General features: G+C 38.3%; 1 protein-coding gene and 1 long non-coding RNA gene across 2 annotated transcripts; both read left to right on the top strand.

Annotated features, from left to right (window-relative positions):
- The first annotated feature begins 11,370 nt into the window (after positions 1-11,370).
- LOC103140924 (peripheral myelin protein 22-like) lies at positions 11,371-13,918 on the top strand. The gene is made up of 5 exons (XM_007556290.2): positions 11,371-11,541; positions 12,289-12,379; positions 12,530-12,623; positions 12,710-12,850; positions 12,994-13,918. The coding sequence occupies exons 2-5, from the start codon at positions 12,302-12,304 to the stop codon at positions 13,143-13,145; spliced, it is 465 nt and encodes a 154-aa protein (XP_007556352.1). The 5' UTR covers positions 11,371-11,541; positions 12,289-12,301; the 3' UTR covers positions 13,146-13,918.
- Positions 13,919-16,598: 2,680 nt separating this feature from the next.
- Positions 16,599-17,198, top strand: LOC103140923 (uncharacterized). The gene is made up of 3 exons (XR_001662660.1): positions 16,599-16,664; positions 16,775-16,840; positions 16,946-17,198. It is a non-coding gene; the product is annotated as an uncharacterized LOC103140923 (long non-coding RNA).
- Positions 17,199-18,117: the final 919 nt, after the last annotated feature.

The following is an 18,117-nucleotide window of genomic DNA, read 5'->3' as shown; positions in this document are numbered from 1 at the left end:
ACATGTGGCACATTCAAAGCGCTGGTTCTCACCACTCTATCAAACACCGGCCCTTTCTTATACACATGCACAGACATTAATAGTGAGTCACCAACAGAGACTTGGTGATATTTGGAGACCACTGCGACTGCCTGGCCTTGCATGCTTGGGATGCCTTGGGTGTGACCAGGGGATGTTTGTGCTCCAGCTGCCTGCAGTCTGCAGCCTGCCCTATCTGAGCTCCACGAAGGAGAGGGAGTAAATAAATGGCAAGGTCTTCAAACGTGAAAATATGGGCAAATTCTCCTCGTCTTGACGTCCTTTTTATTTATTTATTTTTAAATTTTTCTTGCTTTGTTAGTCATTGTTTCTTAGGTAACTAAAGCTAAAGTCTCAACAATGAAACTGAAAGAGTGTTGATATTCACAGGAATAATTGGCCGCAGCGGTGAGACAGCACTGCCGTCATCCCAGAGTTTCCATTCTTCCATGAACTTTCCAGTCATCCATTGTGCAACAACTCACCACAGTTTCTCGGGTAATTCTCAGGACTACACAAAAAAGCACGGCCTCCGCCTTCCTCCCCGTCTCTCCTCCTTCCTTCTCCTTTCTCCTACGAACCATGTGTGTCGTTTTCACTCACTGGAGATCTACGAACCCAGCCGTGACCTCAGAGAATTCAATATTCTCCTCGGAAAACCCCAACATCACCAAAGTGGCACTTAGTCCCGTCTAGATGCGTTGCAGTTTTCTCCGTGAGAGACTGAGAAAGCGAGGGAGACGGTGTTGTTTGTTTGCCACTTTTCCACAAATCTGCAGCTCTCGGCCGTTACGTCTGGAGAGGGAAAGTGTGTTGGTACTGCAGCTGTTTACTAAATCCATTAGTTATCAAAAAGATGCACACGGTGCACATTTCAGCAGCTCAGCTTTTACAAAGACTTTGAAGCTGAACTCGAAAGTCTCCGTGTAATGAGAAAGCAGGTAATTGTTTTGAAAGGGTAACTTTATAATGGAAAAAAATATAAAAACAGCCCATGTTTTCAATTAAGTCTGTCCCTCCCATCCCCCCCTAAAACTATGAAAAAGTGGAGAGACCAGACCAAGCTGCTACGCTAGTCTGTTCCACATGGCCAAGTTTGTGTTATAAAAAGTAAAACAATGACAAAGTCACCACAATTTCAAGTTATTTTTTCAACTTTCAATTGAACGAACGAATAAAAAAAACGACATACACAACAATCTTGCTTTTGCTTGGTGTTCCTGACAACGCCCTTCTTCTTTGGATCATGAAATAGTGAAATCCATCACATAAAGAGACTTAGCAGAACACATGTTTTGAAACTCTCATATGGGTGTGTGTGTGTGTGTGTGTGTGTGTGGGAGGGGGAGGGAGGGCTAATGTCTCATCTGGAATGCGTAAAGCATAACAATATATCCCTTCGACTCTCATCACTTTGGATCGAAAGCGATGTTGAGCTGGGAGGGGAGTGGGTGGGTTCCTGACAGAAGTGTAGAAGAAAAAGCTGGGGGCGATATACATCAAGACGTTCTTGCCTTCCCATACGCAAAAACGAGGCAGCTACGCGAGGGCTTTTTTTTTTTTTTTTTTAAAGTTTCCCTCTGGGAAGGTCAAAGTGTTAATCTGAGAGATCTGTGCTTCATGGAGCATTGGACACATTTTATGATAAGCCGAGACTGCTGGGTTGTTTGTGCTCTATATTTTACAGAGATTGCCCTACAATCAAATTGCATGGACCGCGGTGTGATTCTTTCCCCAGATTGCCCTCTTTGATGAAGTTTTAGCATCTGTGGGGAACTGTTTTTGTTTCTGGTGTTTTTTTTTTTTTTGCACTGCTTGCAACTGACAGCACAGGGTACATTATTTCCAATCTAGCCAGGCTTTTAATATTCTTTGCAGTCAAGATTTTGAACTTAGGAACACACTCCTTACAGACTCAGCTATGTAAAACTGATTTCTTTGAAAGGTATTTGCCCCTAAAGAGAGAAACTTGAACTTTTTGAAAAATCTATGCCTCGTCATATCTGATGTAAAACCAACCCAGCATTTCAGAAAGAGATTCCTCACACCAACAGTGAGACATGGTGGTGGTAGGTTTTTTTGGTTTGGGGCTGCTTTGCTGCTTTGGGAGCTTGACGACTTGCTGCTGCCCGTGGTCAAGTCAAGTTCTGGGTATGCATTTGATTGAGATGCTGTAGCACGATCTGGAACTGTACATTCATCCTCAAAAATTGTCCATTGTGGCTGAATTGTAGCAGTTATTCAAGGAAAAGAGGGGGAAATTTCCATCCACACCCCTTTTCCTCTGACAGCTTCTTCATCCACAAGGATGTAAAATACCACCTGCTGTTATCACAAATGTTTAAGGACAGTTGTTGCTGTTAGGTGTGGTAAATTATCTACCACATTTAGATTTTATTTTTGTTTTGTTTTTGGGTTTTTTCATTTAGGTTCAGGTTATTTCTCATCGCGTTTGTCCTTTTATAAATGAAATCCTCATATCACATCAGCCTTTTTTATTTATCCAGGTAATGACTGTTTAAAATATTAAAAATGTGCAATGAATGACATTTTTAAAAAAAAAAATTAAGTAAAAAAAAAAGCAAGCAAGAAAACAGTAGAAATCTGAGTGCAAATACTTTTCATAGCCTTGTAAACATCACAATCAAATTGTAAAACCACTAAATGCAGAGCCACAAAAATAAACCATGTGACTATTTTTAGCGCTAGTGTTAAAAGCAGTGATTGCAGCTGCTTTCTTCTTAAGCATGAGGCAAATGTACTCGGTATGTACCAGTTGGTTTACATTTTAGGTATTCCTGTGAGTGCAGATATTCACAAGTTTAGGCCTGTAGCAACTTTCTTGTATTAAGTTTCTCTCTCGTCAGCACATAGTTCCTTTAATGCCATGTTCTCTTGTCTTTCTAAATTTAAAGGGGGATATAACAGATGGGCCTCTGCATTAGGTCGAATTTACAACATAAAGCAAGAAAAACATTACAGACTACAGTGAAGACATCTCAAGACAGTGGTAAATTTAAAAAATTAAATAAATAAATAAATGAATTGCAAAAATGCATTCATAGGAATGTTGAAGGTTGGCACTGGTGGTGACCTCTTGTTAAAAAAAACAATATTGGAACTTCTGTTTGTTTTCACTCACCAAAACATGCACTTAAATTGAAGAAGGTTGGAGGTCACGTTTCCACGTTTTAGTATTATTGACATCTTTATCACGAGTGCCAGTTGTTGTCCGGTGTGCTATACTTGTAAGCCTTCAAGTAGTTCTCCATAGAGATCTGTAAGGCTGAGTAATTTAATCAGTATCTGGAACCCTTCTTAACCAAGCTCTACAGAAATTGATAATTACTAGCAGCATTAAGAGCTGTTTACTGTCATGTCTTGAGATTTTCAGTGATTGTACAGAGTAAAATTACCCCCAAGTTGAGCCCTAAAATAGAAAATTAATGTAAAACAACAAGCATACACAAGTATTTGTAGCGTAGCTGTTTACTTGGCTAAATCTATATGGATCTGATTCATGTAAAAAAAAAAAAATAAAAAAAAAAATCACAAATCGTGAAAATAATTTTAAGAGGACTCAGAGACGTGTTTACTAAGATTCATAGTGATATGTAAAATATTTTGCTGAGGTCATGTACTTTGAACCACTCATATGAACCACAGGATTCCAGAGATTGTCGGTTAGAGGATTTCCGAAGTCATCAGCGATACTCCATTGTGGATTTTTTCTTTAACGTTTACGCACAGTTTCAAGTGATGTTTCTGTCCAATGAACACCAGGCCCTTCATGTCCGACTTGTGATCCTCGTACACAGTCAGCCTGCATGGCTAACAAAATGAATGCAAAATGAATTAGTCCGTCTTTCTTGATGAGTTCAAAGTTCAGCATCAGGGTTAAGGTTGTGGTGAGGGGAGGGAAGTCGGTGCAGCAACAGTATCATTTGGCTCTGGATCAGTCAGTGCTTTCAAGCCAAATTACTTCCAGAGCTTTTCTGATGTCCATGTAAAGATTTTGTCGGTTCATCCTCAGTTCCTACTTCTCTCTGACATAGAGGAGAGGAGCTGTCAGTGGGTTTGCCACAGATTTGATGTTGCTGAATGCTCTTGGCTGCGGTCCAAACTGACGCCGACAGACAAAGACACACATCGCTGCGTCAAGGTTGGACTTCGTAGAAGGCCACAGTTTCCTTTGGCCAGGCCGCTGTACACTCACCTGGCCAGTACATGTGTATTTGTGTCACCACATTTCCCGGCATGTGATCTGATCTATTCTTCTTGAGGGAATTTGAAAAGCAACCAAAGTCCTGGAGGCATTGCGGATTCCAGCGCACATCAACTCCTCGATGACTCACGACTTCACCACTGTCTGATCTCGGCAGTGAAAAAAGCGAAAGTTTTCTTGGCAGCGTACTGAAAGAAGATTGTTGTCCTAACCCTTCCCTCAACCTGAGTTTTTATTATCAGCTCGGCTTTTACACGCGACTGAAGGAAGTCGATAAAGTGTCACCATCTGTGAAAATCTTCAGAATTGCTCTGGGTTATCAGTGATTTTCTTGAACGCTAAAGCTTTTGAACACACCCTAAACCTGAGAGTAAATGAGCTCATGTGTTTATACTTCCTTATCGTGACATTTGAGTTGAGAAGCTTTCTAAAGCAAACAATAGGTTGCCAAGCTAGAGCACTAAATACAAGTTAAAATCACCTTTTTTTTTTCTTCTTATAGGTGTTGGACAGTTTAGGTAAGAAAGTATTTGTTGGCAGATGCCATTCTGGCACTTAGAGAAGAGGAATGTTCCAAAAGCCTCTGCAAGCAACCCCTTGAGAAGAGTATCTCTCAGATTCTAAGCAACAGTTTGTATAATGATCCTGCCTGTTGGGATGTGTGTGCCAGTGACATCAATTTCAACAGGAAGCCAGATACTAATGATTAGCACATGTTTGGGATCAGTGAAGTGCCACAATCTAGAGGTTTTTTTTTTTTTTCACAATGTATGTCTCTGATTTATTTCCCTTTTTTTTATAGGGAGGGAGAGGCACATTTCAGAAGGGAGAGTAGCACAGCCTTAGCCTACTTTATCTAATTATTTCATATCCAATAGAGCTCTTCTGTTTAGTCATGCTTCATTCTGGACTTTTAATGATTTTAAATAAGAGACGGCAAGATTGAGCTAATGTGATCCTGTCTTGTTTTGATAAGTGGACCTGCATCTATTTTTTGTGAAGTACAAGAAATGCTGTATTTAAAATAATAATAATAATAATAAAAAAAAAAGAAAATAACATTCCTGCTATGGGCTGAGTCCTCCAGAAACATAATTTTCTTGTGAATGTTTATGTCTTGTGTCAGAATGCAATTCACTCCAACAGTCAATTGCGAATGTTTGCAATCCTTTAGCATAGCTCCGGGTTTTGGGGGATTCCTCCTTAGCTCTTCCTGTGTGATCTGTGCTGCATTATCTGATAGTCGCTAAGTGACGAAACACAAATACCAGCTCAGGCCCGAGATCAGGGCTTCACCATGCTACCAACTCTTACGCACAAGAAGGAAGAGTAAATTTATGGCAGAGTGATCCCAAAGTCCTCTGTTTAGACTGTACACCAACTGAGTCATGCATCTGACCCGGACCTGGGTGCAGCACACACACACACACACACACACACGCACGCACACACCTACACACACGCACACAGACACATGCAGGATTTTGACATTCCAGTTTTGATCAGATTTTCAATGAGAGCTTGTCAACCTGCGACGGAATGAAGACGTGGAATGAACTGACTGATGTCAAAATGTCACTGTTCTGGTTCTGCCTCTTTAGTTTAAAGGGAATTTGACACTTATAATATCCAGATATTTACATACACTGACAAAAAAGGAGACATAACCTTTCATTGTCACTGTCTGACGTTAAATCAGACTAAATCAGCAAACCATTTACAAATTTTGAAGTTGCAGTGTTTGTCTATTCAATTATATGAAAGTGTAGACAGCATTGTGTTGTCCAGCCATAAAACTCTTCAGAAATGAGGATGAAAATGTTTTTGTTATGCCTTCACAAAGGCCCACTTATAAGAAAGTCGGAGGAAATGAGCAATTATTCCAAAAGAAATACAAAGTAACCCCCAAAAACATCCAAATTATAGTTAGCAAAAGCACAGGGTGAAGAGAACATCAACATTATGTGAAAATCTTTAAGCAGTATCTAAAGACATCAGCAGCGAATTTAAACACAAATGACTTTAAACACAGTTCCAAATTCATTAAAAAGTAGACTAAAGATAACAGCTTTAATGTTTTAGATAGGCCGTCACAAAGCACTTTTTTTAAATCCCTTAAAAATTGTGGGCAGAGCTGAAGAGTTGCAACCAAGGAGGCGTACTAACCTGAGTCAACTATATGATAAGGATTTGAAAAAAAAGTCTTGAAAATGATTGTGCTGAACCCGTGGAAGGACACCCAAAACATTTTGATCCAGGTCACATTTTAAAAGGCAACACTATATCAAATATTTATGTAGTCTATATTTCTGAATTGGAGGTGAATAAAAAAAGACAAGATTTCTGTTATTTTGTGCTGGTATTTTGCAAATATATATACAGTGCATGTAAATATCTAATTTCAAACTTAAAATTGCCTGTCAGACTGTCCTGCTAAATGCACTGCATGCAGCCAAGTGCTGGCTGCATCCAAAACCAAAAGCAAAACCTAGATTTCCTCGCTCCGCCGTCCCTCCTACATTTGGTGTGGCTGTAGATGAGCTCGTCCTAAAAGAGTCATCCGGCCACTTCTGTAGGTGGATCCAAACAAAGGCTGATTTATTCCATGGTAATTCACTTTAACACGACCTGACCTCAACCGTGCAGTACAAACATCACATAATTTGCATCAAAGCCGAAATAGATGCATGGACTTGATCAGAATCAGGCATGTTAACATGATACAGTATAACTGAAAGCAGATTAGAAGAATCTCTTAAACTGCACATACTGTTCATATGTAAAACATATTTAAGCAGGGCGCTAACAACGCGTATTCTCATTCAATAACAGTAGGAACATTATCATGCCTCTATGAGCTTGGCAATTGGTCAGCTGTTTTGCACAAAGTAGCTTCTCTGACAAAAAAAAAAAAAAATAAATAAGCAGACGAACGATCAAGTTGCAAAAGCGTATGTGCCCTAACTTGATCGCTTGCTGTTTTGGAGAACTAGATACCTCCCTCCCCGCCCCCCATTCAATCCTTTGGTAGAGGAGGAAGCCCAGGTTTAAATTACACCTGCAAAGCCATGCTCTATTCACTTTGTTTATACCTTTTTGTTTTGTAACCCCAGATTTGGAAAGAAGAGCTGTGTTTTTTTATTTAAAGTGGGAGGTCTGGGGGGTTATTTTGCAAACAGCTACGCAACAAAGGACATGGCAAAACCGAGACTTTCAGTCCAAGGATCGTCTGGGACTGATGACTTCTTTTTGAAGCAAGTGTTTCTGAAATATTCATAGGAAAATATCTGCTAGTTTTATAAAAACGTCATTATGAGCTCCATGTTATTGCTTTTTGATATGTTTATCAGAGTAGAGTACCCACTTATGAATAAATCTGTAAGTGATAAAGAAACGGTGGAAGCTCCTTGAAATGAAGCTTCCATAATTAAGATTGCATAACTAATATTCCCTACAGATATTCTTTGATATGTGGAAACAAGGTTTAATTTCTGTCGTTCTCCTTTTGTACTTTTAAACTTTGTGGCCAGAAGTTAAGGATTGTTTCATGTTTACAACTATGTTCAATTTAGTATTGGTCTTTCACCACAATACTCAAGAAAATATTACAATGAAGGTTTATATTTTAAGGATCGTGACAAGCTTTTGGAGATTCTGTGTACAGCTTGCGCCCACCTGCTTCCACTAGATCAGACCTATTCATCTTATCACCCTGCTGCTGTTGGCTCTGCCTCCCAGAGGCCCCCAAACCACTGCTTCAATTAGATCTTCACAAACAGCAGCAGCTACAGCTGAGTGCTCATGGTGTCAATGGGCTCTGCTTCTTTGCCCAACTCCTGCTCTGCCAGGACACACAGAACTGCTTCACCTGGCAGCCCACGGCCCGGGCAGCGGCCAACAGCCTCATTCCTTTCTGTGTTTACTAACACAGACCACAGGAATCCACCTGACCGAGCCAAAAACTTCAAGGGCCGGTGGGTGAGAGGCCCGAGTTTGGTTCTCCAACGGCAGTTACGTTTAGACTGGGGTGTTTTCAAGAGATATCCCGGTCTAAACTGGGTGATTTTTTTTTGTTTTGTTTTTGTTTTTCACTGGTATCATCATCCTGCTTTGGTTTACAGCCTTGCCACGCTGCTGAGATGAGGGATTCAGAGACCTGGCAAGCCGTGGCCTGCAGTGTCGGTCACTCATCCTTAAATCTTGTTTGTGTGGAGAGTTCCATCGATTTAGTATGATCCAAACATTGCACTATGGTAACTCCCTTTGGCACTGGACAAGCTCTCCCGACTCTGTACTCACACAGATGTGAACATGGGGCTTGCCTCACAGACACACACACACACACACTCACACACACACGCCCGTGCATAGGCATTCTGTGCATACCATGAGTCCTCTAGAGGGCTCATTCACAGGCAACAACACTCAAACAATTTCTGCTCAGAAATTGTTCTGCAATTTCTGAGCAGAACAAGGAATGACATGCATCTCTGACCAGTCAGTATATGGGCAGCTCAGGTTTGTAAAATATGAAGATCTTACAGGGTAAAAAAAAAAAATCAGCAGAATTACAGTTATGGCTGAACTATGCAATTTCGCCTATCAGATAGCAGGTCAAATTTACCTATCAAATGTATTTCAATTTGTAGTTTACAAATCTAATGTTCAGTTTGCAACAATTCTTTTTTTTTTTTTTTGACAAATTCTGCTTACACAATTTGATTATAATTTAACTGACGACACTGGTTTAGTCAAATATTACCCTCCAGCAAAGAATGCTTGGAGTTTGTTGTATGAGTAAATATCTGTGGTGAACTGTCAGGGTGTTTAATATGGAGAAGGCTACAAACAAAAGTCCACTGATGAATGCATTATCAAATGAATAAAAATAAACAAATATCAATTTAATCTTACTAATCTAAGCTGAGACAAAAACGAACCTAAAGATGAAACAAGTCTGACAAACAACTAAGAAAAATAAATGAAAATACACACAAGACAGAGCACAGGAGTAAACTATGAAACTGAACATGAAAGAATGAACCAAGAGACAATAACAGAGACAACACACAGAATCTGGACAGAGTAATTATCACAAAGAACCAACAAGAAAATTGATCATAACAAACCCTATACCTAAACCCAGCTGCCCATGCCTGTCACAAGCTGAGCATCCAAAATGTTATTGTTGCTGTAAACATTTTGCTGAGACACGTAGTCTGTCTCTTTGAACTGTTCCTTTTTCCAAGGCTTGTCCACAATGCATGGCTTCTGGCTTGATAGTGAGTTTGTGTGATATTCGTCAAAATTAGACAAGCTTCAGGCTTTCGGTTTGATGTAACTTTATGTTTATCAGTACAGAAACATCAGTGGACTGGCTGTGTGGTTGAGCTGTCAGTTTTCCTCAGACTAACTGTTAAATAAGTGGATTACTCAGGAAACCACCCTTTTGTGTAGAGAAGACCTTACTGGGCCAGGAACTGCTTGCCACTGATGAATACTGCACTTTGGTAAAAGCTAAGAAACATTCTGTGCTGGACCACACATTTAAGTTTACATCAAACTTTGGTTTGTTTAGCTAAAGCTAAGTTAGCTAAAAAGTTTATGTCAAAGTCATTCTTCATAGCAAGCTAAGCTCATTATGAGGTACACAGCAAAAAGCAAATCTAAGCTCTGGTCATAAGGCAGTAGGTTCTCATGTCACCTTAGAATAGATGTATAAATTGTAAGATAATTCCCTAATGCCATAATCACAAATCAATTCATTTTATGTGTTTGAATAATGTAAAAAGTCATTTCGAACAACTGTTCAAGTCTAATAAAGAAACATAAATGTAACAAGAGAACCCCCAATGCAAAATATAACAAAAAGAAAAAAAAAAAATAAGTGAGCTTAGAAAATTATTTTTTCTACATGTTAATCATGCAGGTCACCTTGATTTCATGGATTCTCTTAAGAACAGACTCTAGAGATGGCAATTATATGAAATTACTAGAATTGACACAAATAAGTGAGTTTCAGTATAATTAGTTTGGAATTTTTAAACATTTCCATTCAGTCTGAAGGAGACTTCCCTCAAAGAAAACTATGGTGATGAGCACAGATAATATCAGACAGAGGGATATTTCCACCTGGAAGGAGTTCAACCTTACATAATTGAGGCAAAATACAGAGATCCACAAGCTGATGGCTGCTAGAATATATAGTTAGTGCTTTAACATCAAACCGGCCGTTTCAGAACATGCTGGTCCTTTTCTCTTGTCTGCTTTTTTTGGTTGCTAAATTATCTGGAAACAAATGCTTGTCACAGAATTCTTGTGAACTGTGCTGCATTTGTACAGAATACAAGAAAGAACCACTGACGAAGAAATATTAGTGCAAAAAGCTGTTCAAAACAGAAATAGCTGCGAAAGCATACAGTCTAGTCTCAGCAACTTCCTGCTCTGTAACGGATGCTCTCTGTGACGCTTCCAAACTTCATGGAATTATTTTTGGGAGGCAAATTTCATCCAGTTAAATTGTGATTTATCTGGATTGTAAAATAATCTGAAAAAGATCATGACATTCTGTTTAATAAATCCCAAGCGTGACTATGACAGATTTTAAAGCTGATGTGTTATTATTTGGGTGGGATTGTCCTACTGTTGGTTGGACCGTAATGTTTTTTAGCTCTGAAACAAAAAGTGACCTTTCTGATAGGGAGACGGCAGACTTTTGAAAGAAGCCGTGTTTATTTATACAAACATAATGCTGTGCCAGTTTTATTGTTTCGAGTTAAATTGTTTTTATTGGTGCAATAAAAGGGAATGCGCATTAAGACGCACAATTTGTCAACAGCCAAAACCATGAGAGACAGGACTTGAGTTTTTCTAATGAGCTATAAAAGGATAAGACAAACGAAGACTCAACGTGCAACTTTATTAGGTGTGTCAGCCACGCACAATGCAGAGTGCTCCGCTTTAAAATACTGAGCCGACCAACGCCTCCTGCATTTCCAAGACTTTATAGCAAGAAAACAAAATACTACTGGACACCCTGTACAGCCCTCCGCACTTCAGCACAGCCCATATCATTCCGCGGGAATAAGAAAGAAGGGGGGTGGAAAGGAGCAGACCTCCGGTGACGTGCAGGGCCTGCAGGGCGGTGTTCTCAGACTGATTGGGCTGCATGAGACACATCTGGAATAGTAACTGCAGAGAGAGAGAGGCGAGAGGAGCAGAAGCGCTACGGTTCTTTCCCAACTCTTCACTTCTCTTCAACACGCCCTTTTTCACTGAAAACTTCTGCTCTACCTTTTGTAAGTTGGATTTAAGTTTTGAAACTTTTTCTCTCTTTTTTGCAGTCACTAAATGTATGTTTTATTTTTATTTCAATTTGGTGTTATGTGTATATGTTCATAAAGAACCATTTATTTCACTTAGCTATCAGGTCTTCTTGGACTTCAGAACCGCTTTGGATTTACTGTACCGATACAAAAATGATGTCGTGAGCTCAAATCTCGGTGGTTTACGTGTCTCGACTGTCGTAGTTTTGACTTTTCATTCTTGAGAAAACCAAACAGAGACGAACGAAGTTTACGCATGGCGGCGGCGCTTACTGGGATATTTTCCCTCGCATATGGATTGAGTTTGACTGCTCGTAAAACAGACTGTCGATAAAAAAAACTTTTCAAGCAGAGCTTTCTCGTAAAGTTATATTTGCTAGAAGGAACTATGAAAACATTGTTTATAAGACTGAGTAATTAAGTAATTTTCACATTTAAATAATTACGTGGCTCGGCGTCTTGAATTGACATAAAGTGTTTTTAGATTCGTTTTATCTTAGTATACTTTACTCATTAAACTAAAAAAAAATACTTTTAAAAAGTGTCTTTTTTCTCTTTTTCCTTTCGATGTAATGGGACACTTTCACATTGAGGTAAACATTGCGGTTGGTGCAGAAGTGAGGAAATGCCTCCCCCTGGTGTCGAAATGAGTAAATACTTGTGCTGAGCTGCTGAATGAATCGGTGTTTTTCTTACCTCTGCTTTCTTATGCCTCTCCAGATCTGCATCCAACATGCTGTGCATTCTTTTGGGAGTGCTTGCTTTGCACCTCCTCGTTTTCATTCTCCTCATTGTGTCTACAGCATCCAGTGTAAGCGACGCATTCTATTTAGGGCTGCAGCTGTTTTATTGTGTGGCAATTTGGTGTTGTAGTTTTTGGAAACAAGAATAAAACGTTTGTGCTTATGACTGCTTGTATTTTTTATTTTTTTTTATTTATTTATTTTTTGTTCTTTTTTAGCAATGGAGTTTAGAAAAAGAAGGACACACCGATCTTTGGTATAACTGCCACTCAGATCAGAACGGCTACCACTGTTTACAGGCCAGCACTGGAGGTTTATGCACATTCCAGAATAACAAACCTTTTTTGTTGTTGTTATAGATTATGAGGATTGAAAATTATTCTTTCTCCTTTCCTTAGATTGGATCCAGGCTGTGCAGGCCCTGATGATCCTGGCTGTAGTCTTTTGCTTCGTCTCCCTGTTAGCTTTCGCTTATCAGCTGTTCAGACTGTTTAAGGGCGGACGCTTCTACTTCACCTCCATCTTCCAGATCTTGGCGAGTGAGTATGACTTTATTACTGAGAGGGGTTACACCCTGAAAGGAAGTAGTCTGAGCTATGACATCATCTGCAACCCTCCTGATCTCTCTCTCTCTCTCTCTCTCTCTCTTTCTCTCATTTTGAAAAAATAAAATCTTTCCCAGGTGTTTTTGTGATGTGCGCAGCGATTATCTACACCGTGATGAGACCAAAGAGTGAGAGAGACTATGGCTACTCTTACGTGCTGGCCTGGGTGGCTTTCCCTCTGAGTCTCATCAGTGGTCTCATTTATCTCATACTGAGGAAGAAGGATTGAGAGCAGAGAAAGCTGGGGGAGAAAATAAAAGAGTTTCGAGACTCGTCATCACAACATCGCACTGTGCCAACTGCACTCACAGACAATGAACTGACATCCAAGCAATACAGTTTTCCCATCACATGTCAAAAGTATCGTTTGTGGATTCCAACAACTGTTTTGTTGACAATCGATTTCCCAACATCCCAAAATAATCCACCGAGTGTGAAACGTTGAATAGTCCTACCTTCCTTCAGTGTGAAGATGTAAATAGTGTCTGTGGTTTTTAGACATATTTATAACATTTTTTTTACATATTTTTTTGTACATAATGTTGTCGAGTTAACATTGTCATTCTCATTGATAGTGTGTCTCTTCCAAATCATGCAGCTGTACCAAAGAGATGTCACTTCGGCTTCCAGTGTATCAAGCTCTGTCTTTTTTTATTGTCTTACCTCCACTTAATGCCAGATGCTTTTAACATTGTGCCTTACTACCCTACTACAATATGTGTGTATGTATGAAAAAAAAAGGAAAAAAGTGTTAATAAAATCTTGAAGTTTTTTATTTTTTTTTAATTTGGCATTTTATTTGATATTCCAAATAAAAATGTTTTAAATTTTGTAACATTAAAAATTGTGCTTTCTTTACTTACTATTTTTGACCCATGTATTCTTACTTGTGTCTTTGCTTGTAATTTCTTTTGCCTAGCTAAACTGTAATTTCTTCTATTTTTTTGTTTTTGTTTTGTATTTTGAATAACCCGTTTGAAATAAATGTTGCTCCTCAGTAAAGACTTCAGTTATTTGTTCAGGTATGCTCAGACGTTTACATCAACTCACTGTGGGCATGAATGTCATATGATAGGGAGTCATCACCTGTGTGTGTTCACTTGGCACCCCAGCTTCCTGCTTAGAGCATTGAGCCCATTGAAGTGGGCTACAAATTACCCTCTAACCTCTTATTTTAGCTAAAGTGTCTGAGTGAGCAATTTGAATAAGTTTTTAGAAACTTTATGTTAATTTCATTCGCAGAGCAACTTAAACATATAAATATCATCTCAAGGCCCTAAAATAATGTCTGTAGTGTCACCAGTTGTACATCACTTTGATCTATGGGAGGGCTCAGAAAAAAAATGTTTAAAGGAGTGAAGATAAGGCTTTCAAAGGTTATACAATATGACAAGCATCGTGGTGAGGTCATCATAATGTGGGACAGCATCACTGTTAGAGATATTAATGTGTTGCATAAAGGAAACAAATCTGATGAAGGAGGACAATCAACATTGGTTGACTCCACCTCAAATCTCTAACTAGATCTTTCAAATTTGAACATCAGTGATTCTGGTAAACCATAAAACAATTAGGAATGTATAAAGCAGACTAGCATCAAGTTGAATTAGTGTTCCCCAAGCTCTGACTTTGAAATTATTTTAAATTTAATTGCTTAATTACTGTTAAAAACACATGGCTAGAGAAAGGAATACTCTTGTTAAAGGATAGTTGTAGATGTGATTATGCGTGTCCACATCTGAGCTTCTTTTTGAATCTGCTTGGATGAGGGGAAAATCCACAAGAACTTCAAAATTTTGAACCATCTAATTTTTTGTTTAAGTTGAAGTTATGTAACCAATCAAATCTGGAAAAATAATTACATACAAAATGCAATTTGACAACAATTGTATCAATTTGTGGAGGTTTTGGATTAAAATGAATTATTTACCTATGAAATTTATCAATGATTGACATTTTGGTGATGACATATTGAAATAATTACAATTAAAAACTACATTTTAACATGTGATGCCACACTATGAGATATAATAATTGCAGGGCAGTATCTCTTAGCACAACTAAAACAGAGACAAGATTCAAACTTTGAATTTTCTAACAGCGCCCCCTGGCGACACACATACAGTCAACATGCTCATCAAATGCAGATGCAACTTGGAATCAAATGTGAAAACATTATTTCATCAAAATAACATCAATCAATGAAGATATACAAATGTGATTCACATAACTGCAAACAAGGTATTTTGATGTATTTGGAGCTCTGGCAGTTTCACAGATGTCCAAACCTTATCTTTAAAAGCTCAGATTTATATGATATAGTTCTAAATTTACATCTTCAACATTTGCAAACGTTTAATAGCATTACTTGTAGTTATTGCGACCTGTCGCTACTGTTAGTGTAAAATCACTTAATGCTGACTTTCCCCAAATCTCATTGGTGTGTAGATTCATTCACAACAGAAGAATTTGCTGGATAATACACACATGCACACATATAATGCACAGTCTCTAAATCAAATTTGCCAATTTAAAAATACATGGTAAAGGGTAAAGGAACCATAATCCAGTTTATAAATGTGGATGTAATGCAGTTTTCTGAAGAAAGCCTGTATTTCCACTAGATGGTGCCTACAGCACACATTTGCAGACATTACAGCTTCTTTAATTAAAAAAAAAAATACAACAAACCATTTGCTATAAATATTTGACATTTTTTACAACATGGAGCACAGGAATTAAACCAACCATTATGTAATGTGGTTGTTGCATCTGACCATAACATTTTTTAAAATCTAAGAAAATCTTTAAAATCACCACAAAGAAAATCAAACAAAGTAAATAAATCATTAGGGACTAATAACTCGCAATTCTGGGTAGATCCAAAGCTGATCCTCTCATGCTAACACAAGGTGGCACTACAATATGTTGGTATATTTGGTTTCTAAATAAGACTAAGGTTAATTAAGTCTGATTAGAGGTTTATGGATGTCAGTTCTCAAATGTTCAAATGTTCCACTGGATAAAATGAGAGTAAAATGACAACAACAACAAAAAAATCTAACAATAGTAAGAGTTTATGTTTCTTTCTAATTAGCTATTATGAAGCTAGCTTCGCCCCCAGGCGGAAGTATAGCAAACCTCCAACAGTGTTAGCGGGAAACAACGGCGAAATCAGCGTTAAAGACCACGTCCGAGGAAGAAAGAGGGGCACATACACTCCTTACCAGTTGGTGGCGGTAATGCTCAGCTTACGTTTCTTGCCAACCGCCAATAAATTTCAAGAAGAAGAAGAAGAAGAAGAAGAATTAAGGCGTACAAAGTCATAGACATATATGTCTATATATATATGTCTATGTACAAAGTCTGTTGGATGCGAGTGTGAACGCTGTGTTGGACGTATTTTGCACGTACAAAACGGGTGATTAAAGACTTCAATAATATCGGCTTGTGAAAATCTGCCTTCTGGAAAATGCTTAAAAATAAATAGTAGCATGAAAAGCTTAACTGTAACTTTACTGCGGCACATGGTTTCATGCTACCATAGAGCTACCATTGGAATTTACACACAAATAAAGCATAACTGCCTTCACTTATGGATGTCTAACAGGTGGCACCATAAGGTGTCACATCTTCCTTATAGCCTGAGCTTCGATAAAAGGGAAGCTGGCAGGGTTGTGACCAATTTCCTGTTTGTGTTACCAGGTGTGTTTTGGGCCCATGCGTTCTCCAATGTTTGGCGACCATGGTAGGTTTGGAGGAAAACGGTTTTAAATCCACAGTTTTTATAATTTAGCATGTATATGTTTTTGTTTTTGCATGTATGTTTTTATATAATTATATAATTTATATATACAGAGCCACACTATTAGTGACGTTCCGGATGGTAGCATTGCCTGGTTGTGTAGCTGTTCGACGCTGCAGGTAAGCTTTATTGATTTGTGTTTTAATCTGATTGCATTGTATGTTTTTGTTTTTATACTGCTTTGTTTTTTTGTTTTTATTTTGTTTGTTTTTTTTTTTTGTCAGGTAGTGCTACACCAGATCCTTTGGATTTGATTTTCAGTGTTGGCTTAAGAGACACAGGTATGCAGTATTTTTCATTTGTCTTAGAATGATTATATTAAAGTGTTCATTATAAGCATTTAGTAATTTTTGTATTTTGTTTTTACAGTTTTATTACTTCCTGCTGTCCTTATAGAGGTTTTTTTTTTTTTTTGTTACACTGCCCGGCTTCTGGATTGTGTTTTCTCCTTAGTAAATGTGAAGGTGGACTAACCATTCATTTTTTGTATTTGTATGTCCTTGCCTCGTTTTTGGGTCACTTCCCAGAATATCAGCACATCGTGATTAATCTTAAATCTTAATGATATAAGTTTTATACATTAATAACTTTAGTGTGACTTTAAAGGGAAATCAAGCTGTTTTCAATAAAATAATATTTAATGGAAGAACAAAAAGGGGAGAATGTAATTTTGCATCACATGAGTTACATCAAAGCGTTCAGTGTATAGTCTACAACATATCCAATTGACCATCTTCAGAGATGTTCACCACACAATCTGGCTAAGCTGAAGCTATATAGTTTTTTTTTAAATAACAATATAAAAACATTTCTACTTTTTAAATGTAGAAATGTATCCCAAATCAACATGGGTCTACAAATCAAGTCCTCGAGTGCCGCAGTCCTGCAACTTTTGGTGGCATCCCTGCTCCATCGCATCCGAATTGAAAAATTAAGTAACCTCCATGGCATGTCATCAAGTTTTGTCATTAATGTTTTATTTGAGTATTGGAGCAGCATTCATCCCAAAATTGCAGGACAATAGAGGATCACATTTTTCAGATTAGTTGTAGAAAGTTACTATATGAATTCTCTGTTGAAATTTAGCATTAGCTATACATTTTCTGTATAGCACTGAGGTTAGGGGTTGAACTTGAAAAGTAGAGGGAGTGCGAATACTTTTTCAAGGCACCTAATGTTAGATTACACAGCTACAAGCTGAGGCAGCTGAACATGGATCCACCAGATTAACATTGTTTCCACTGCTTGATGGTTAAAGAGGTTCTCTCTTGAATTTATCAGACCCGACAAAAAGAGCAAAGCCAGCTAATGTTGGTCTGGTAAAAGTCCCTGGGCTCACAGATAACATATTGAGGATGTCAAGAAAACTCTGGAGGCCGATAATGGCCTCCCTGCT

Source organism: Poecilia formosa, unplaced genomic scaffold, assembly GCF_000485575.1.
Source record: "Poecilia formosa unplaced genomic scaffold, Poecilia_formosa-5.1.2 Scaffold78, whole genome shotgun sequence".
Taxonomy (NCBI): Eukaryota; Metazoa; Chordata; class Actinopteri; order Cyprinodontiformes; family Poeciliidae; genus Poecilia; species Poecilia formosa.
This window is presented reverse-complemented; position numbering and strand designations above follow the sequence as displayed.